Genomic DNA, 19,473 nt, shown 5'->3' on the forward strand with positions numbered 1-19,473 from the left:
CACAAGTTTTTAGCTTTCGTAAAATAATCAGAAACAGATAAATTACCTTGAGTTAATGAGCCGATCTCGTTCTCCAAGAACTGCAACCGTGCATCGTTTGCCCGTGAAAAGAGAGATGAGAATGCCTCTCATGCTTCTTTCAGAGTTTTCGCATCTCAAATATGCTCGATCAACTCCTTTTGTATTAATGCCTTCAATACGTACAACGCTTTTCCGGCACGGATCTTCCACTTCCATAGCGTCGTTGCCATTCACTATCTCCCATAGATCCTGGCCTTGAGCTTTTAAATACCCGCCAACACTTTCCGCCATCTCTTCTTCCAACCTCGATATCACCTCGAAGCAATCAAAGAACAAACTGATATTCCCACTTCGATATCCCCTCGAAGCAAATCCAAGAACTATCCGGTATTCCAATCGAACACCTTGCTTTGATACCACTTACAAACCTTCTTTGGTATTATTTAGAAGAGGAAAAACAATACACTATTGAAAAGAGAGAAATTGTACGCACAAAACTATGCTCACTTTATGCAGAAAACGATGAATGCACTCTCTGCAAAAGAACGTGGATGAGACTCTCTAAATTTAATTCACTTCAAAACAGTATGTATACACACCTCAGCAATTTGAATAATAGAAGGACTTTGACCACATACCTACTGCTTGCTGCTATCTCTGGTGTCCTACATAAATAAAACGGACTCCATGAGTCGATGGTGAATGACACACACGTTGCTCACAAATCACAAACAAATTTCTCACAATCTTAACCATTGATTAAGTAGAGATTTCTCATTCTGAAGTGCTCAAATTCCACTCATGTCTCGACTTTAGAAAGGAAAGTCGAGCAACATGGAATTTAGTTGAACTTGAAGTGAACTCCAAGCATTGTACCTTAGTAAAAAAACACCCTGGTGGTTAGGGCATCATTTCTATCACCGTATTTATTGGTGGACAGCTCCTAATAAAGAAGGCTCAGGTGTATATGGACTTGCTGTTTGAACTAGGAATGACAGCCATTTCAGTTTTTTTCTACAAAAGCAAATTAAATAAAACATTTTGATACTGGGAAATACCTAAATTTAAATCAACGGCTTAAAGACATCCTTTTGACGGATGATCAAAGATTAGGGTCTAGAATCATCTTTGAATGTGGGACCAACGTCAATAGGCTGGTATTGTGATGGCTAATAATATCCATGGACCCGATCACCATACATGCGGCAATGGGTTCATCCCGTGCTTTTGCTTAGGCTCCGTTATTTAATTTCTACACTTTACACCCATTTTTCCACTTTAAAATGGGTATAAAATTTGTTTTAGGCCGATTCCACACCAAAAGAAATGGAGCCTTAACAAAAAGAATGATCATTTAAAAAGTTTCTCGCCCGTAAATAATCCTAGATTTGCATGGGGAAAGGATTAGAGTAATGATTAATGAGATTTTATATGGTGTAAGCCCTTATAGTCCTGTATTTTTCAAAAAGTACAGTAGGGACCATGTCATAGGATATCCAAACAGTCCATGTGATGGAACACAACGTAAATAGGCTGTGCCCTAAAAATAATTTCCAAAGGATGATCCTAGCCCTCCGATCTATAGAACTTTCCATAATATGAAGTTCCTATATAGATCGGAGGTTGGGGTCATCCTCTAGAAATGATTTTTTGGGCACAACCAATTTACGTTGTGTTCCATCACATGGACTGTTTGGATATCTTATGACATGGTCCCTACTGTACTTTTTGAAAAATACAGGACTATAAGGGCTTACACCATATAAAAACTCATGATTAATAAGGGCAAAGAAGATTAGTTGAAGTGGAGAATATGATTCACATCCACATGAATGTGGAGTGATCAAAAGTTCAATCTAAACTTGTAGTTGAAAATGCGGCTCAGTTGTGGGGTTGGAATGCATGTGATGTTGTGAGCAAAAGCTACAAAGTACTGAGAAGCAGGCTTGTGACTACTTTTAGCAGATGGAGGTGTTTTCTATAATAAATGGTTCGGGTTTTATGTCATAGAAATTGAAATTTGGTTGAGCTGGAGATTGAATTTGAACGCTTGATTTATTATCTTTTAACTACCCATATATATATATATATATATATATATATATATATATATATCCATTAAATAGACATTAGGAATGCAAAACTGAAGGAGACCCCTGCAAACCTAGCTACAACGGCACCCCCGTTGGAACCAAATTACCTCATTGCATTTATAATGGTAATGGAAAATGTAAAAGTATAATAAATGCAATGAGGTGACAGGAATTTAATGGTTAAACCCTTGCAGCTGGTTTTAGCTAGAGCACTCTTTTGTTCATAGCGTCAGTGGCGTCAACAGCAACAGGGCGATAGTGGCTTGGGCAGTGGGTTGTAGGGCGCTAGTAGAACAATTAGATGCCTTATTTTTTTTTGATTAGATGTAGACCGTTGATCATAATCCATGTTGATCTAGATCAGTCTTTGTGATTGTATGGTGATTATGTGAGATCGATCATGAGTGGCTACGATTTGGACTTAACGATTGCAGCCAGATGCGTACTAACGAACGAACTGGATCGAGTGTGACCTAGGCCGTAGGATCGCAACTAGACACATACCAACGACATAGCTTGATCAGTTACGATCCAGAGCACAGATTGGCGATCGGTCGCGATCTAATAGTCAAATGTGTGAAATGACTAGTTGCTCCAAAAGCTTTGGAGAAAGGCATTAATTAAACTTTTATACTTTAACAAAATGAATGTTGCGATGCGGGTTGGGATTTTACACCAACCAGTAGTCATGATCTATAGTCGGTCTAGACTGTAGAATTGCAATAGAACGCGATCTAACAACCAAATTTTAGTCCACATTGATCAGATGTATTTAAAAGGTGCAATTCAACCCAAAATGACATCGAAAGGTTTAAAATCCACCATTTGTAGTAGATTACAAATTTAGTGCAGTGACTACTCACTATATCTGGTTATATATATTTTTTGCAGAAACATAAATATGTATCTCATAGACAAATCTAGTGTTTTGGGTCTTTTACGTTTGTGCATAACGTCAACAAACATCAATAGAATATGTCTACTAGGCTTCATTGTACCTTAGAGGGGAAAATTCCCAGATAACCAAATACAAATCAACTCTTAGATAATTCTTAAAGGCTTAATAATGCGCCTTAAAGCATCATTCTATTTCATATCTCCACTAGATATTCATTATCCTCTACCAATTTTGGTGAACACAGATGTGATTTCTACACTAAGGATTGTTGCGGTGTTCATTAGGGTCCAACACAATGAGAAATATTCCTCACTCGCATGGTTTAAGAGTTGTGAAAGTGAAATAGAAGGTGAAAATATAATAAAACTTAAATGTAGGATCGTGGCGCTACCAACTATCCCAAAACCAATTGGTGATGGAAAAGGAACAACCATTAGCTTTATTGAGTAGCACCATCGCGACGTCGGGGTCAGGTTGATCAGACCCTCATTGGTCATGCTGTTACGTGCCTAACCTGCCGTAACACAAATAAACACAATGAAAGATAGAATAAGGGGGGAGAGGCTGATTCGAGGCAACCGGACGTCCTAATGGCTAAAATTGAGAGGAACCATGATTCTCCTACGAAGTTTCCTTTGCTGTAGAATTCTTTTCTTCTTCTCCTTTCATTCAATTACAACTACATAAATGCAAGTAAAAGAGAATGACACATCACAAGTCCATCTACCCACTTACAAGACACATCACCAGTAACTAACCCCATAACTCTAAAACACATAGCCACTACATAATAACTAGATAATAACTAACCCCATATACAAGATTAACTTGCACATATCATTCCACCGCCCTTACAAACAACCTTGTCCCCAAGGTTGAATTGTTGAGAAAATACTTATAATCCACCAGGGTCCCAAATCATAATGGCCGCCATCATTTGAATCCCTCCTTCAAAATCCATTGCGAACGAAGTTGGAAAGAAATGCAATTTTACGTGGAGGCGCATCAAAACGACAGCTTGATAAACAAACTTGGCATGGTGTTCAACTTAAGTATATTCGTACCCATCAATTCTCGCATTTTTCTCCATTTGAAAATCAACATTTTCAAGATTTTGTTTTTCTTCGTCGTTGTGCATTTCCTCTTTAACCGTGCTGATTTTTTTCAAACCTTGCACAAATCTTCGTTGTTCTTCAATCATTTTCAAAACCAATGCTTTAATTTCATGTAGATCTTCACGTACAGATTCCCAAAACTCCGACAATACAACCATGGCGCAAGATCGACTACTCTGATATCACTTGTTACGTGCCTAATCGGCCGTAACACAAATAAACAAAATGAAAGATAGAATAAGGGGGGAGAAAGGCTGATTTGAGGCAACTGGACCTCCTAATGGCTCAAATTGAGAGGAACCATGACTCTCCTACAAAGTTTCCTTTGCTGTAGAATTCTTTTTTTCTTCTCCTTTCATTCAATTACAACTATATAAATACAAGTAAGGAGAATGCCACATCACAAGTCCATCTACGCACTTACAAGACACATTACCAATAACTAACCCATAACTCTAAAACACATAGCCACTACATAATAACTAACCCCATATACAAGATTAACTTGCACGTATCACATGCCCTCCAAGCCCAAGGGGTATTGCCGGCCCCCATAAACCAACAATCCATCAGCGATGACCGGGAGTCTCGAACCCCCCTTGTTTTGATACCACTTGCGGGATTGTGGTGCTATCAACTATCCCAAAATCAATTGGTAATGGGAAGGGTGCTGCCATATTCTTTATTGAGTAGCATCATCATAATGTTGGGGCTAGGTTGATCAAACCCTCACTGGTCATACCCTTCGAGCCCAAGGGACATTGCTGGCCCCTATAAGGCAACATTAGTTTTTTTTTTTTATCGGTAAGCTGGGGTTAGGCGAACGCCCACCAGTCCATTAAATGGAAAACAAAATTAGTTCGTCCGTTTAATCTTATAAATAATCTACTAGATTGTGGGATTGAGGTGTGGTATTGAATTATTTGAATCAGTATCTATTTATAAATAATCTATTTTAATTATACACCGATAAGATCTAAGTGCATCATAAGAAATACAAAAAACATGGTTCTTTCTTAGTCTCAAGTAGAGTTAAAGGTAATACTCATTTGGCCAGATAAATACTCCATATCAAAGTCTAAAATGTTAAATTTTTTTTTTTTAAGTATTATTTAGTTGGTGAAATATGGTGCTAAAATAGATGAATCATGGTTTGCTATTTTAGGCTTAGAATTGGATGACATGTATATTTCAACATATGATGCATGCAAACACTTTTTTAATCACATTTTATTAGTATGATAATTGTTATAGCTCTTCTTCGCGGCTAGATTATTTTTTGTCATTTTCATTTATTTGTTTTCATGAGCTAGAGACATTTTAAACCTAACTTTTTTGGCTTCACATCATTTGGGGGGTATTACATTTTGCTAACTACTATGGCCCCCCGTTCATTTTGGATTTTGAGAATCGATGTCGACTCCAAAACTTATTATTTATCAAAGGGCAGTGATAAATCGACCCCCATATATCTTTAATCGACCCCATATAGGGCACTGCTCAGAGAGAGATGGGGTCGATTTATTGTGCCCTTTATCAAAACATAATTTTGTTTAATTTTCTTTTCAGATATAAAAAACTTAAGGAATGCTAAACTGAAGGCCGCCATTGCAAAAACCAACTACAAGGCCGCCCCATTAGAGCATCTAACCAAAGTGAATTTTTAATGGCATAAAAAAATATAAAACTAAATGAATAATAAATTCACCCTGGTGAGTTGGTCCACCTGGGCTGCCCTTGCAGCTACTTCTTTGCAAGCGTCTCCTTCACTTTAGCATTTCCCGTAAATTTTATACGCTGATATCTCCCACCCTTCTTGGATCTCTCAATAATAGTCAATATCATCCCCATTAAACCCCAAACCTGCTCCCGTTTGGTCCCAACTAGGGCGAGCCACAATTTGCGCAACTCTCGCGGTCCAAAAACAAAAAAAACAAAAAGTAAGGTGGTAAAATCGCACCTCCGTAGGATAATTCGCTTCCCATTTAAGGTTAAGAGCAGTTCGAATTATCCTAGAGGGTGTGCGAATTTATCATTGCCCAACAAAAAACCCTAAAGTTTTTTTGTCCCCTCTAAAACCGCCTTGTATTCAGTTACACGGTTTCCGGTTTTCCCTTCCCCTATAAAACCCCAACAAATCTCCTCTCTCTCAACCCTCTTCCCTCTCCTCATTTTCCCCATTGTCCGTCCTTCCAAAACCACTTTCCTCCTCTTTTCCCCCACTTTTCCGATCAAAATGCGTGAAATCCTCCACATCCAAGGTGGCCAATGTGGCAACCAAATCGGAGCCAAATTCTGGGAAGTGATTTGTGACGAACACGGGATCGATCATAGTGGAAAATACAGTGGTGATTCGGAGCTCCAACTCGAGCGAATTAATGTCTATTATAACGAGGCTAGTGGTGGAAGATATGTGCCTAGGGCAGTGCTCATGGATCTTGAGCCCGGTACCATGGACTCGGTCCGGTCCGGCCCGTTTGGTCAGATCTTCAGGCCCGATAATTTTGTTTTCGGACAGTCCGGTGCTGGGAATAATTGGGCGAAAGGGCATTATACGGAGGGAGCTGAACTTATTGATTCTGTTCTTGATGTTGTTCGGAAAGAGGCTGAGAATTGCGATTGCTTGCAAGGTTTGGAAAATGTTAAAAGTTAGGGTTTTTTTTTTTTTGGACTAAATTAGGGGTTAGGGTTTTGGTGTTATTTCTTGTTTTTTATATAAATTAAATGCTCTCTCTCTCTCTCTCTCTCTCTCTCTCTCAGATTTGCGATTTTGAGATTTGATTTATGATTTGAGTCTCAATTATTTGATTTAGTTTTTATTTTTTTTCGTCAGGATCTGAGATTTGTTTTTGGATTTCGGATTTGTGCTTTTGTTTTGTTAATTTTCTTTGATCGTGTTGTTGAGATTTTAGGTTTTTTGTTCTTGATATGAGTTTTGATCTCTCTCTCTTTTTTTTTTTCTAGATTTATGATCTGATGCTGGATTATTTGATTTTTGGGGTTTTAATGTCATGATTTGAGATTCGTTGTTGGATTTCGGATTTGTTCCTTTTGTTTTGTGATTTTTCTTGGATCGTGTTGTTGATATTTTAGGGTTTGTTCTTGATATGAGGTTTCGATGTGAATTTTCTGCATTTCATTGGGTTTTTTTTTTATATCCTTTCTAGTTTTATCTGGTTCTTGTTTTTCTCGTTTCTTTTGTGCATTTAAATTTTGGATCTTGGTTTTGATCTTGATCTGAGATTTCGTTTTCCTTCGGATTTTAATGTGTTGGCGGTTGTCTTTTGGTTTCTGGTGGTATACATTTGCTTGTTGTTATATGATCTTGTTTTCCTTTTTTGGGTTGTTTTTTTTGTTTTGGTCTCGATTTTGGAAAATTGTCGTTGAATGTGGTTTGGTTTCATGAACTTCGATTTTCAGTTGCTGTTCATTTTCTTGGTCTGATTTTGGTCAATTTCGAGTTTTGGTCTCGATCTAAAGCTCATTTGTTTGATTTTTCGTTTTCTTTTCCCTTTTATTTTGGCTTTTGTTTGGTGGTTGTAGTGTTTTGTTGGATCTGAGTCTTTTATGCTTCAAACCTAATATTCGTGGGTTTTACTGTCAAACAACCAACTACTCCAAAAGCTTAAGGCATTGGAGATGGCGTTATTTGATCTTTTATACTTAAGCAGTCCCCCTTAAATGTGGCTCCTCTTTTTTGGGGTTGGCCTACACGTGGAACATGTGGCCTTTCTTTTGGGCTGGCCATTTACATGTGGATTTTTTCTTACTATCAAGGAGTTTTGAACCTAGGATTTTGCTCTGATACCATGTCAAACAACCAATTACTCCAAAAGCTTAAGCCGCTGAGATGGCGTTATTTAATCTTTTATAGTTTAAAAGTTACGTGCCTAATCGGCCGTAACACAAATAAACTAAGAATAAGAAAAAGAGGAAAGGTTGATTCGAGGCAACCGGACCTCTTAACGGTTCAATTCGAGAGGAATGATGACTCTCCAGAAACATAAGTTTCCTTCTTTCTCTAAAATTATCTACATTTCCATGGTGATACAACTACTTAAATACAAGCACAAAGGTAGAGCACATCATCAATCCATTTTCCCACTTACAAGACACATCATCAAGAATTAGCACCCACATCCCTAAAACACATAAGCCATCAACAATTAGCAACATTTGATGAAGACCCTTTGTAATTTACACTGAAGCCCTACCACTAGTCATCTCCTGACTTTGAGTTATCATTGCCTCCAGAAAAAAGAAATGTCTTTTATGTGATGGATGAGTCTTGTTCAACCAATGTTTACCCAATCTGACCACCACTTCTTTTTTGCCTTCTGAACAAAAAACGGTTGTTATCGCTGATCCCCTAAGATCATCTAATACAGAAGTGAGCTCCTCTACCTATCAAAATCCTGTAGAAAGAATTGACATCAACAAAAGGCCCCCCCTGTATTTTCCAACCGGTCCACTACATCTATAAGCTTCCTTTATAAAATGTAGACCTTATCTAAGTACCTGATGCCTCTTGCATCAAGATAAACTCCTTTTGTGATGACTTCCGGGAATAGCTAGAATTAAATGAAAATTGAAACCATGAAATTATGACTACAACTTTGAGGAAAATGATATGAAGACTGAAAATCCAAGGGTGGGCCCAATTCTCAACCTAAAACCTAAAATATTTAGGCTCTCCAAAGAAGGATTAAGAGATCAAGGAATAAAACAATTCAAGCGAGTGAGTTAAATCTAAAGTGCAATGCAAATATAAAGCAAGAGACAAGAAAGAGTGCACTCGAGATTTAAAGTGGTTCGGTCCTCAAACACACGAGGCCTACTCCACTCCATCAACCAAACCCGTTGATGGCTTCACTATGTTGATCTTCTTAACCACGGCGAAGACCGGTGCCGATTACAATCGCTTTAACCTTGGTGGCAATCCTCACCACGGAGTGAGGGCTACGCTTCTCCGAACACTCGCCTAAATACAATCAAAGAAAATAGAAAATACAAATTCCCTCTTCAAGGGTAGATAGCTCTCAAGCTCACACAAATTTCACTCTTTGAAATGATATACAAATTCAATCCTAGGTCTAATCCCTCTAGATATCCCAAATTGAGGCACAAGGGTGATTACCACTCTCTAATGTGTTTAGAACATGTTTAGGAATGAGAGAGATAAGTTCTAAGGCATAGAGAACACATATATATAGGGAAAACCCAAGTATGACCGTTACAGGGGCATAGTCATAATTCTGGCAAAATCCCAAACGGTCATAATTTTGTTCCCGACACAGTGGTCTTGGAGTTCTGAGAGATTTTCTCGGAGTTCCGAGAAATTCTCTGAGTTCCGGGAATACAAACAAAATTTGGAAAACAGCTACTGGACCATTTCTCGGAGTTCCGAGAAGCCTAAATCAGCCGATATTCCATATTTTTTATGCTGATCATTTTTGGGCTTCAAGGGCTTCCAAATTTGACATAGATGAGATTGTTATTCAATTAAGGTCAGTTGTTTGGTGACTCCATTATGCCTTAAGATGGGGTACCTAATAGGGATTAGATGTACAATCTAACACAAGACTTAAGCCTTCAAATCTTCGTCTTTTGAAGCACATCTTCAAGTCTTGAACTCTTGCATGGATCACCTCCATTTCTTTGGCTCTTCAAGATCTCTCCTTGATGCTCCAAGCCTTCATCATCTTTTGGCTTCAAATGGTGTTCAAGGATGTACAAGCCTCGATCCATGCCGTTTTCCTTGATCAAGTGTTTGAAATACTTGAATCTTCAATATATGCACTTAATCATTAAACACGTTAGAAATACAACACATTTCAACTTGTGTTTGGAATCATCAAAACATAGAAGATTGCCAAGGTGAGAACCATTGGGCTTACAAAGACACTCAGGGAGGGGGTCACGGCCAGGACGGCTGCTAAACTGTGTGCTGTGCCTCTAGTCCAGACCGCTGACTCTGCATCTGGTGTGGATGGAGTAGTTATCCTGGCCCTTGCATCTTCCAGGCCATCCTGCTAGCACTCCTCTAGTCCTTTAACTTAGAGTATTATGATTATTTTTTTTGAACATAGAGTATTATGATTATTGTTATTATTATTATTAAAACAATTTTCTTTTTCAATATCACCGTCTATACCTTGAACAATAAAAGAGAAATTACCATAGGGGGAATTTGAAGTAATACCTTCTTAAGTGAAAATTCACTTTCCCCTTTGTCATTCATTTTTCCATGACTATTTCCTTCGGTTATTAGCACTTCTGAAAACTCACTTTTCCCTCAGCCTACGCCATTTTTTGACTTATTTTCTTAGACTAGTGTATAAACTCTGCCATTTCTGCAGTCAGCATTATTACTTGGTTGCTTATTCCTTTTTTTTTTTTTTTTTTTGACAGGCTTCCAAGTATGTCACTCTTTGGGTGGAGGTACTGGATCTGGAATGGGCACTCTTCTCATCTCCAAGATCAGGGAGGAGTACCCCGATCGCATGATGCTGACCTTTTCTGTTTTCCCCTCGCCAAAGGTCTCTGACACCGTTGTGGAGCCATACAATGCCACCCTTTCTGTTCATCAGCTTGTTGAAAATGCTGATGAATGCATGGTCCTGGATAATGAGGCTCTCTATGATATCTGCTTCCGTACTCTCAAGCTTGCCACCCCTACCTGTGAGTTGAATTTTCATGAAGTAAATATAGTCAGTGTTTTTAATGTTCATGGAAAGTAATAAATGATTGGATATCTCGTATGACAAAACATTTTAATAGTTATATACACTTTAAGTTTAGTAAATTTCTATATTAAAAAAAAGTTTAGTAAATTTCTTTTAGAGATTAGCCTAACTATGCAACATTTCCAGTTTAGCCAATTTCTGCTAGAAATGGCCTTAATATGCCAAGTTTTCAGTGAAAAAAAAAATGCATCCTGTTTTAAAAGTTTTCACATATTTCCTTTCAGTTGCTATCTGTTATAGAAATTATGTAACACGCTATGTTGATATGCAAGCACCAGTTATTTTCTGTGCTTTCAACTTCATCTTGTCATCTGATACCAACTGGTGACCATGTCGGAGATAGAGATGCCACAGTTTTAGACTTAAAGTATCAACCGATAGTTAGATTGGATGATATAAAACATTGTTTTTTATATAGACTATTCATTAAAAAATACTGTATTTTCTAATACCATGTTTGTCAAGAGCGATATTGTAAGATACATTATTGGAATTTGAGATACATGATATTTACCAGAAATTTTGTACTTAGAAACAATGGTTTTAGATGGACTGAAATATTTTATATCATCAGTAGTGATTATTAGAGTTTCTTACACTAAGAAAAGGTATTGAACATAGTTAGGATAGCTGATGCCTATAGTATTTAAGTGTAATTGGGCAGATTTATGAATAGTACAATTCTGAACATTTTTTTTTTCTAAAAGAAAGGTATCCCTTTTGGATTGGGAATGAATTTTTGCCTTATATACTTGTGGAAAATATTCGCACTTCCTTATTTTGATAATGACACTCACTTTATTTAGCACTTCTAATTTGTTGTTGATAGCTTTTATGGAATTGTAGAAAAGTGTAAACGGAAGATTGTCAGTGTTAAAGAAAATAGAGTGATAATTATGTAAAATATTTACCATTAAAAATATCAGGGCATTATGCTTGCTTCTTTCAAAAAATTGACTTTCGGGTTGACAATCATTTTTAATAATCAAACTTATGATTGTTCTTTGCCATTCAAAAAAAAAAAAAAACAAAGTTATGACTGTCCTTTGTTCCATTATCTGATGTATATCATATTCTTTTGATTTTTCTTGCTGCAGTTGGTGATCTTAATCATCTCATCTCAGCCACCATGAGCGGTGTCACATGTTGTCTCCGGTTCCCTGGCCAGCTAAACTCAGATCTCCGAAAGCTTGCAGTGAACCTGATCCCATTCCCTCGACTCCACTTCTTCATGGTAGGATTTGCACCTTTAACATCGAGAGGCTCCCAACAGTACCGTGCCCTCACTGTGCCGGAGCTGACACAACAGATGTGGGACTCTAAGAATATGATGTGTGCCGCTGACCCTCGACATGGTCGCTATCTGACAGCTTCAGCCATGTTCCGTGGGAAGATGAGCACAAAAGAAGTAGATGAACAAATGATTAATGTTCAGAACAAGAACTCTTCCTACTTTGTGGAATGGATACCAAACAATGTCAAGTCTAGTGTTTGTGACATCCCACCCAAGGGGCTGAAAATGTCATCTACGTTTATTGGGAACTCGACATCAATTCAGGAGATGTTCCGACGGGTAAGTGAGCAGTTCACGGCTATGTTTAGAAGGAAGGCTTTCTTGCACTGGTACACTGGAGAGGGTATGGATGAGATGGAGTTCACTGAGGCTGAAAGTAACATGAATGATTTGGTGGCTGAGTACCAGCAATACCAGGATGCAACTGCAGATGATGAAGAGTACGAGGAAGAGGAGGAGGAAGAGGTGCCACCTTGAGGTATTTCAATTCTCTGAATTTTATATGGTTTTGGTGAGCAGGTTTGATATGTTGTGTCAGAGATTAGTGCGTCGGTCTGTTTGTATGAGTTACGTGACTGCAAATGATTTGGATTTGGCATTCCTAGTCAAGATTCTCAAGGGTTGTACCATTTTATGACTATTATTATTTTACCTTATTTTCATTCTGACATGAGGTTTCACTATATCAATTAGTTCATGTGGCTTGGCATGGATAGTTGGGTTTGTGACTTATGTAACTCCTATATGTTCCTACATATGTTTAAGGGCTGTTGGTGTTTTTATCAGAATCAATGTATATGGATTAGTCTTGTTGTGGCTTTTGCTTTGTAGCATTTTGTATGGTTTGTGCCTTGCTGAGAATGTTTATATTTTTTGTCTTCCACAGCTTAGATCTAATATGTTGTGTTACCTATTGTATAATCATGTCAAATAAGTGGGTCATTATATTCCACTTAAATCTCATGTGAAAAGGCTTACTTTTTGGCCTTATGATGATTGTATAGAACTAGCGGGATTGTATGCTGCTGAACAGAGATGTGAACATCCATCATTGCTGGCTCAAGAATGTTGGTGTGATCATGTCAAATAAGTGGGTCATGAAATTCCACTTAAATCTCATGCGAAAAGGCTACTTTTTTGCCTCGCGATGATTGTATATAACAAGCTGGATTGTTTGCTGCTCAACGGAGATGGGAACATCCATCACTTCTGGCTCAAGCATGTTGGTGTGCCATATCCTTTGTTAGATCAGAATGGATCGAAAGTGAATCTTTGGCGGAACCAATGGCTCCTTATATCTGATATGTTTCCAGATCAAATTTCCTCTCGATGGATATTTCAGTTCGTTATGTTGTCGCGGAATAAGTAGGGCTGTTCATTCGGTTTGAAACCGAACCGAAATAGCTGAAAATAACTGAACCGAAATAGCTGAAAATAACCGAACCGAAATATTTCGGTTACTGGAAAAAGAAAACCGAAACCGAACCGAATTACGTTCTAACCGAACTTGAACCGAAACTGAAAAAATTCGGTTCTTCGGTTTGTTCGGTTATTACCAAATTAATGAGTAAGACAAGAACAAGATTATAAACCCCCCCATTTTAGTTTGTATTTTAGGACTAAAAAGTAGAGAAAAGTAGAAAACAAATCATTTTGTACCTTTTAAAACAGAGAGTGAGAAATCTCATTTTGTACCTTTTAAAACAGAGATAGTGGTCCCGTGGACATGGAGGAGTGGTTAGGTGGTGGCCATGACAGCCGTGGGTGGAGTCATGAAGTTGGAGTCGTGGCCGACGACAATCGGCGGAGTTAGAGTGGTCCTGTGGACGTGGAGGCGTGGCCTCGTGCTGTGGAGATCTTATTCTTCTTCAGTTCTCACTTCTCAATCTTAGCCTCTGAAAACCCTAATTTGTAAAGACTAGGGGGGAGAGAGAGAGGGGGAGAGAGAGAGAGAGAGAGTGTGTGTGTGTGTTAAAAAGCATAACGTATAAACCCTCATGTAGGCAGCTGTGCTAGTTGTGTTTTGATCTTCTCACCCACCTTATAGAATACACCACCTCTTAATGTGATTTGACGTGACAAAAGGCATTAAATAGAAGATCACATTTTGCATTAAAAAAAAGTACAAACCCTAGGCAAGTAGCCAACTGTGCTAGTTGTTTTTTGATCCACCTTATAGAATAATACACTACCTCTTAATGTGATTTGACGTGACAAAAGGCATTAAAGACAAGACCACATTTTGCATTAAAAAAAGGGTTGTATTATACTAATGTTGGGTGGAAAAGACAAGACCAAATGCCAATATTTAAATTAGTTTGAGAAGTCAAAAAGAGAGTGACATAAAATATATCAAATAACAAATAAATTTGAGAAGTGATATTTACGCCCCTTTTAATCACCAGGGACACCCAGCGCCAATGTACGTTGCAATCAAACCCACTTGATTTTTCTGACATCAAGTACATTAGCCCCATTTAGGCATTGATACACTAGCGCTGGGTGTCCCTGTTGATCAAAAGGGGCGTCAATATCACTTCCCATAAATTTTGGGAAGTGATATTTACGCCCTTTTTCATCACCAGGGACACCCAGCGTCAGTGTATCAATGGCAAAAAGGGGGCTCATGTACTTTATGTCAGAAAAATCCAGAGGCTTTGATTGCAAAGTACACTGGCAAATGGGTGTCCCTGGTGATAAAAGGGGCGTAAATATCATTTCCCTAAATTTTTAAGGCTTTTCTTTTACTGTCGTCAATACGTCGGTTGTTCGGTTAAAACCAAAGTTTTTTTTTACAAACCGAACTGGAAACCGAAAACCAAAATATGCTAAATAGTGTAACCGAAACCGAACTGAAAAATCCAAAAACCGAACCGAAATAATGCACAGCCCTAGGAATAAGAACAGGTTGGTTGAAGTGGAGGCATGCTTCAGGAGTTCTGTGCGACCGTAAAATACCTACCAAGTTGAAGTAAAAGTTTTATAAGACAGCTATGAGGCCAGCCATGTGTTGTACGGCTCAGAATGTTGGGCCACCATGAAGCAACATGTTCATAAGATGAGTGTAGCGGAGATGCGATGCGGCCACACAAGGTTAGATAGAATTAAAAATGAAGACATCCGTAAAAGGTGGAGGTGGTACAAATTGAAGAGAAGATGAGAGCACCGCTTAAGACGGTTTTTCATATCCAACGTAGGCCTTTGGATGCTCTAGTGAGAAGAAGTGACTCAGTGCCAAGTTGGTGTAAAAAGAGGAAGGGGCAGAACGTAAACAACTTGGGTAGAAACTGTGAGGAAAGACTTGATGGCTAGGAACGTAACAGAGAATGTGACCTTGGATAGCAGAGAGTGGAAGAAAATGAGAGAGAGAGAGAGAGAGAGAGAGAGAGAGAGAGAGAGAGAGAGAGAGAGAGCATGCATCCTGGATGCATTGTATTACAGTGCTTCCTAGTCTGAATCGTAATTTGTTATGATTAAGTGTTCATAAGTATCTGTTATGATTGGGATATCCTCCTGGGCAAAGGAAGATTTCACTTTCTTCACATATATGGTTCTCACGTAAGAACCGAAAGATGGTGCGAAGGTGCGCGACATGATGGTTTAATTAGGTTTTGGTTGTTGGCATTGGGTGTACCATTTGACTGACGTGGTCCTTCAATGCAGCTACGTATGCTCCTGGTCTTGTCCCTTCATTTCTCCACATCAATCAGTAGGTTGGGTTTAGGTTCAGTGGGGGGGGGAGGGGGGGGGGGGGGCATGAAACTGCTGAATCGACTTTATCCAACTTGCTGCTGTTGGCAGTGTTGCCATATCGATCCAGCACTGGAACAGGGGATGAACCTGAATGAGGGAAAACCACCGCCTATGTCCCAACTACGGGAGTTTTGAAAGGAAATGGTGGTTGGGGCATTGGAGGAGGTAGTTTCGAATATATTAGAGCTTGAATCCTTTTTTTGGACTGAAATGGTATTTTACGAATAACCTTGGACCACTCATGGTCGAAGGTGACTCAACAAATGCCATTGTGCGGGCCCCAAATTGCAGCGCGGGCCCCTGCGGATCTCATCCAAAATTGATGAAATTAGGGATCTGGTCCACGTCATTCATCCAAGTATAACTCACATGCGGAGATCTGCAAATGTTCTGGCGGACGGACTTGCAAAGGAGGAAGCCCACAAGGAATCCACTCATATTTGTTTTCCTGAGTCTGCACTCGGCGCTCCTGTCTTTCAGATCTTTGCTGAAAACACACTGGAAGTTGGAGGAGATTCAGAAATGAGTAGAGAAAAGTTTGAAATTCTCACTGAAAACTGCACCACTGATTAATGATGTACTTGTTTGGTTGGTATCAGAGGTGCAGACAACCATAAACAAAGAGTTGGGGTTGGGTCGATCCCTTGGAGATTTGTTAAGATGCATAGCCCCTTGGAACCTGCTTTGAAGACAGGTGCAAAAGTGATGTGTCGGTTTTTTGGTATCCCCTTTCCATGCTAGGGCGAGGTGCACGATGGAGGCTTTGAAGAAGATTATTTGATAAAATTTTGGAAGTGGAAATGGAGGTTGGAGGGAGTAGTTTCGAGTATGCTAGAGCTCGAATTGTATCATTGGCTATTGCATGGATTCTTTGCCCTCCTATGCCGAATCAGTGTCGGCACGTTTCAACATGCAAGTCAGGCATGGATTCACGTGAGACGCAGCCGTATTCTTATCAGTGTCGACACGTTTCAACATGCAAGTCAGGCATGGATTCACGTGAGACACAGCCGTATTCTTATCATAGCTGTTTTCTGCACAAATCTTGTTTTTTTTTTTCGGACGAGTTTGACATATCGTTATCTCGTCCCTTTAAGAGTGCTTTTTTCTCACCATCGACAATGGATTTAGTAGATCAAGATGATTAAACTATCACCATCCTTTCAATCCCTGGCGAGTCATTTCATTTTTGCTGAAACCGACTCATTAGCACAATGCTTCCTTAATAGAGAGCTTAACCTTTCCATTTAATAGAGAGCTTAACCTCTCAATTAAATAGATCTATGCAGTTCTCAAGGTGCTTTGGGAAAAAGGCAATTAATGAGGCTAGATTAAAAGTTTCTAAAATGGGTTTAATGCCTTAGAAAATAGGATCAAAGAAATATCTCAATCACTGACCCTTCAAGCCAGAGAAAAAATTATTCCGATAAGACCTTGGGCGCTAGCCCTTTTATGGGAGTTGAGATGGTTTCTAGCCTGTGGATCTGGCCAGCCGGTTATTGAAGGGGGACTCGTCAAATGTTATATCCTTGGCGAGTAATAAATCAGTAGGGCCATAGGCGCTAGCGGATCCTATCTCGGAAATCAGAGACTTTGTAGAAACAATTGCTCCAAAGTTCCAACATATGCACAGATCTGCTAATGAAGAGGCGGACAAATTAGCGAAGGATGGAGTGTTTGGGGAAGATATAACTATTCTTCCGGTTGATCATAGGGTGATATTGAGGGGTTGATAGTAATATGTGCTAATTGGGATCCATTTACATCATTCACGGAAACAGAGATATATTCAGATTATATCCAAGCAGGCACTGAATTTTCCAGGTTATGCGCAGGTAAATATCAGGCTTATCATCCCAGAACATTTAGGTAATATTTCTGGTCAGGTGAGGACTACCATTCCAATGGAGTTCAACATCTGTTGGAACTGTTATTTCCAACCTGATGCAGGCTGTTTTTCCAATTTTCCATAATAGTTGGGGCTGTGATTCCCATCCTGGAGCAACTGGAATTGCAGCCCCAACTGTTGTGAAAAAAACAGCCTGCATTAGGTTGGAAATAACAGTTCCAGCAGATGTAGAACTCCACTGGGAAAACAGTTTGAACGGAGATTTCGTTTTCCCGATGAGTATAACCTATGTACAAGATTTTCACCAAAATTTATAAGAAACAAAAATATTTCCACTGAATTAAATAATACAAAGAGCCAGACGACCTCCTTTTGACGCAATTCCAGTTGCTCCAGGTTGGGAATCACACCCTCGGGTGCTTTAAGCATTATTGCTATGATTTAGTGTAGTGTTCAGTATATTCCTTATTAGTAAGGTTATAAAGGTTATATTCGATTTTAGTGCTCCTTTACTCCCTTACTATTCCTCATAGAATTGAGTCAAAAGGAGGTCTTCTGGCTCGTTGTGTTATTTAATTTGGTGGAAATATTTCTGTTTCTCATAAATTTTGATGGAAAACTTGTAAATAAGTTGTACCCGTTGTGAAAACGAAATCTCAGTTGAAACCAAAATTTCGGTGAAATTCGGTAACGGCCCGTTTGGATGCCAAGAAGATTGTGATTTGTATTTCTCACATTTGCAGCTCTTTTTGCGTTGTGCTTTGGATCCGGATCAAATCCTTGGATTTCCAAATCAGCGACTGACGGTGTAAAAAATCAGATTTCTAAATATGCTACGGAAATAAATAATTGGAAATCTAATGATCTGGCAGTTTCCTTTACCCTCTTTGCTCCTCAACCTCTCCTCCCCAGTAGGAAGTTATCCCTTTCCCTCTGTCTCCCTCAACATGAGCTGGCGGGTCTATTAATTTTGTATTCAATACTCTAATTCCAAATCCAAATACAAAGTATGAGGTATCCAAACGGGCTCTAAATTTCCAATTCAATGTGGATTTCATTTCAGTTTTGGCCGAAACATGTAGAGTTTTATGCCCACACATTGGGGAAGTTATTTAAAACCTGTTATCTTTTTTTTTTTTTTGCTTCAGTATCATGGCGCTGTTTGTTTACACTTAACAGTGAGTTCAAAAATGAGATTAATACACAATTATATTTAAAATATTAATTAAAACTAATCAAAACCTTTGCATGTTTTATCTTCCTCTTAAAATAATTATGATTAGAAAAATAAATGTAGAACAGCTGATGAAAATCCCATTTCGCTATCAAGTGTTGTCTTTTCTCCATTTAGCCGATTTAGTACAAAATCCTCCCCTAGGTTACGCTTACACGAGTCTTAGGTCACATGACAAACAAACTTAATAGACATGTATCTCACCAAACACAGGTGTAGGGGTCCTCTTAGTCTAATTTCTACCTAAATCCAATGACCATTGCATTGGAAAATCAACTTTTTACATTGAAAACATGCCATCTAAAATTGTTTTCTCAGGCAACATTGAACATTAAACATGTCATAAGCTTTACATCTCTTCAATTCTAACGATCACAGACCCTTTATTAGAGCCCAATACATGCCCTGATGATACCATGTGAAAACAACTAATTATTACAAAAGCTTAAGCTGTTGGAGGTAGTGTTATT

At 38.7% G+C, this 19,473-nt stretch overlaps 1 protein-coding gene across 1 annotated transcript; it reads left to right on the forward strand.

The window, feature by feature from the left end:
- The first annotated feature begins 6,260 nt into the window (after window positions 1-6,260).
- LOC143855242 (tubulin beta-5 chain) lies at window positions 6,261-12,988 on the forward strand. The gene is made up of 3 exons (XM_077365483.1): window positions 6,261-6,757; window positions 10,539-10,808; window positions 11,971-12,988. Exons 1-3 carry the CDS (start codon window positions 6,364-6,366, stop codon window positions 12,642-12,644), a joined length of 1,338 nt encoding a protein of 445 aa, XP_077221598.1. The 5' UTR covers window positions 6,261-6,363; the 3' UTR covers window positions 12,645-12,988.
- The last annotated feature ends 6,485 nt before the right edge of the window (window positions 12,989-19,473 follow it).

This window comes from Tasmannia lanceolata, unplaced genomic scaffold (genome assembly GCF_043159265.1).
Source record: "Tasmannia lanceolata isolate RefF3 unplaced genomic scaffold, GAP_Taslan_0.1 ptg000020l, whole genome shotgun sequence".
NCBI classification, from domain to species: domain Eukaryota; kingdom Viridiplantae; phylum Streptophyta; class Magnoliopsida; order Canellales; family Winteraceae; genus Tasmannia; species Tasmannia lanceolata.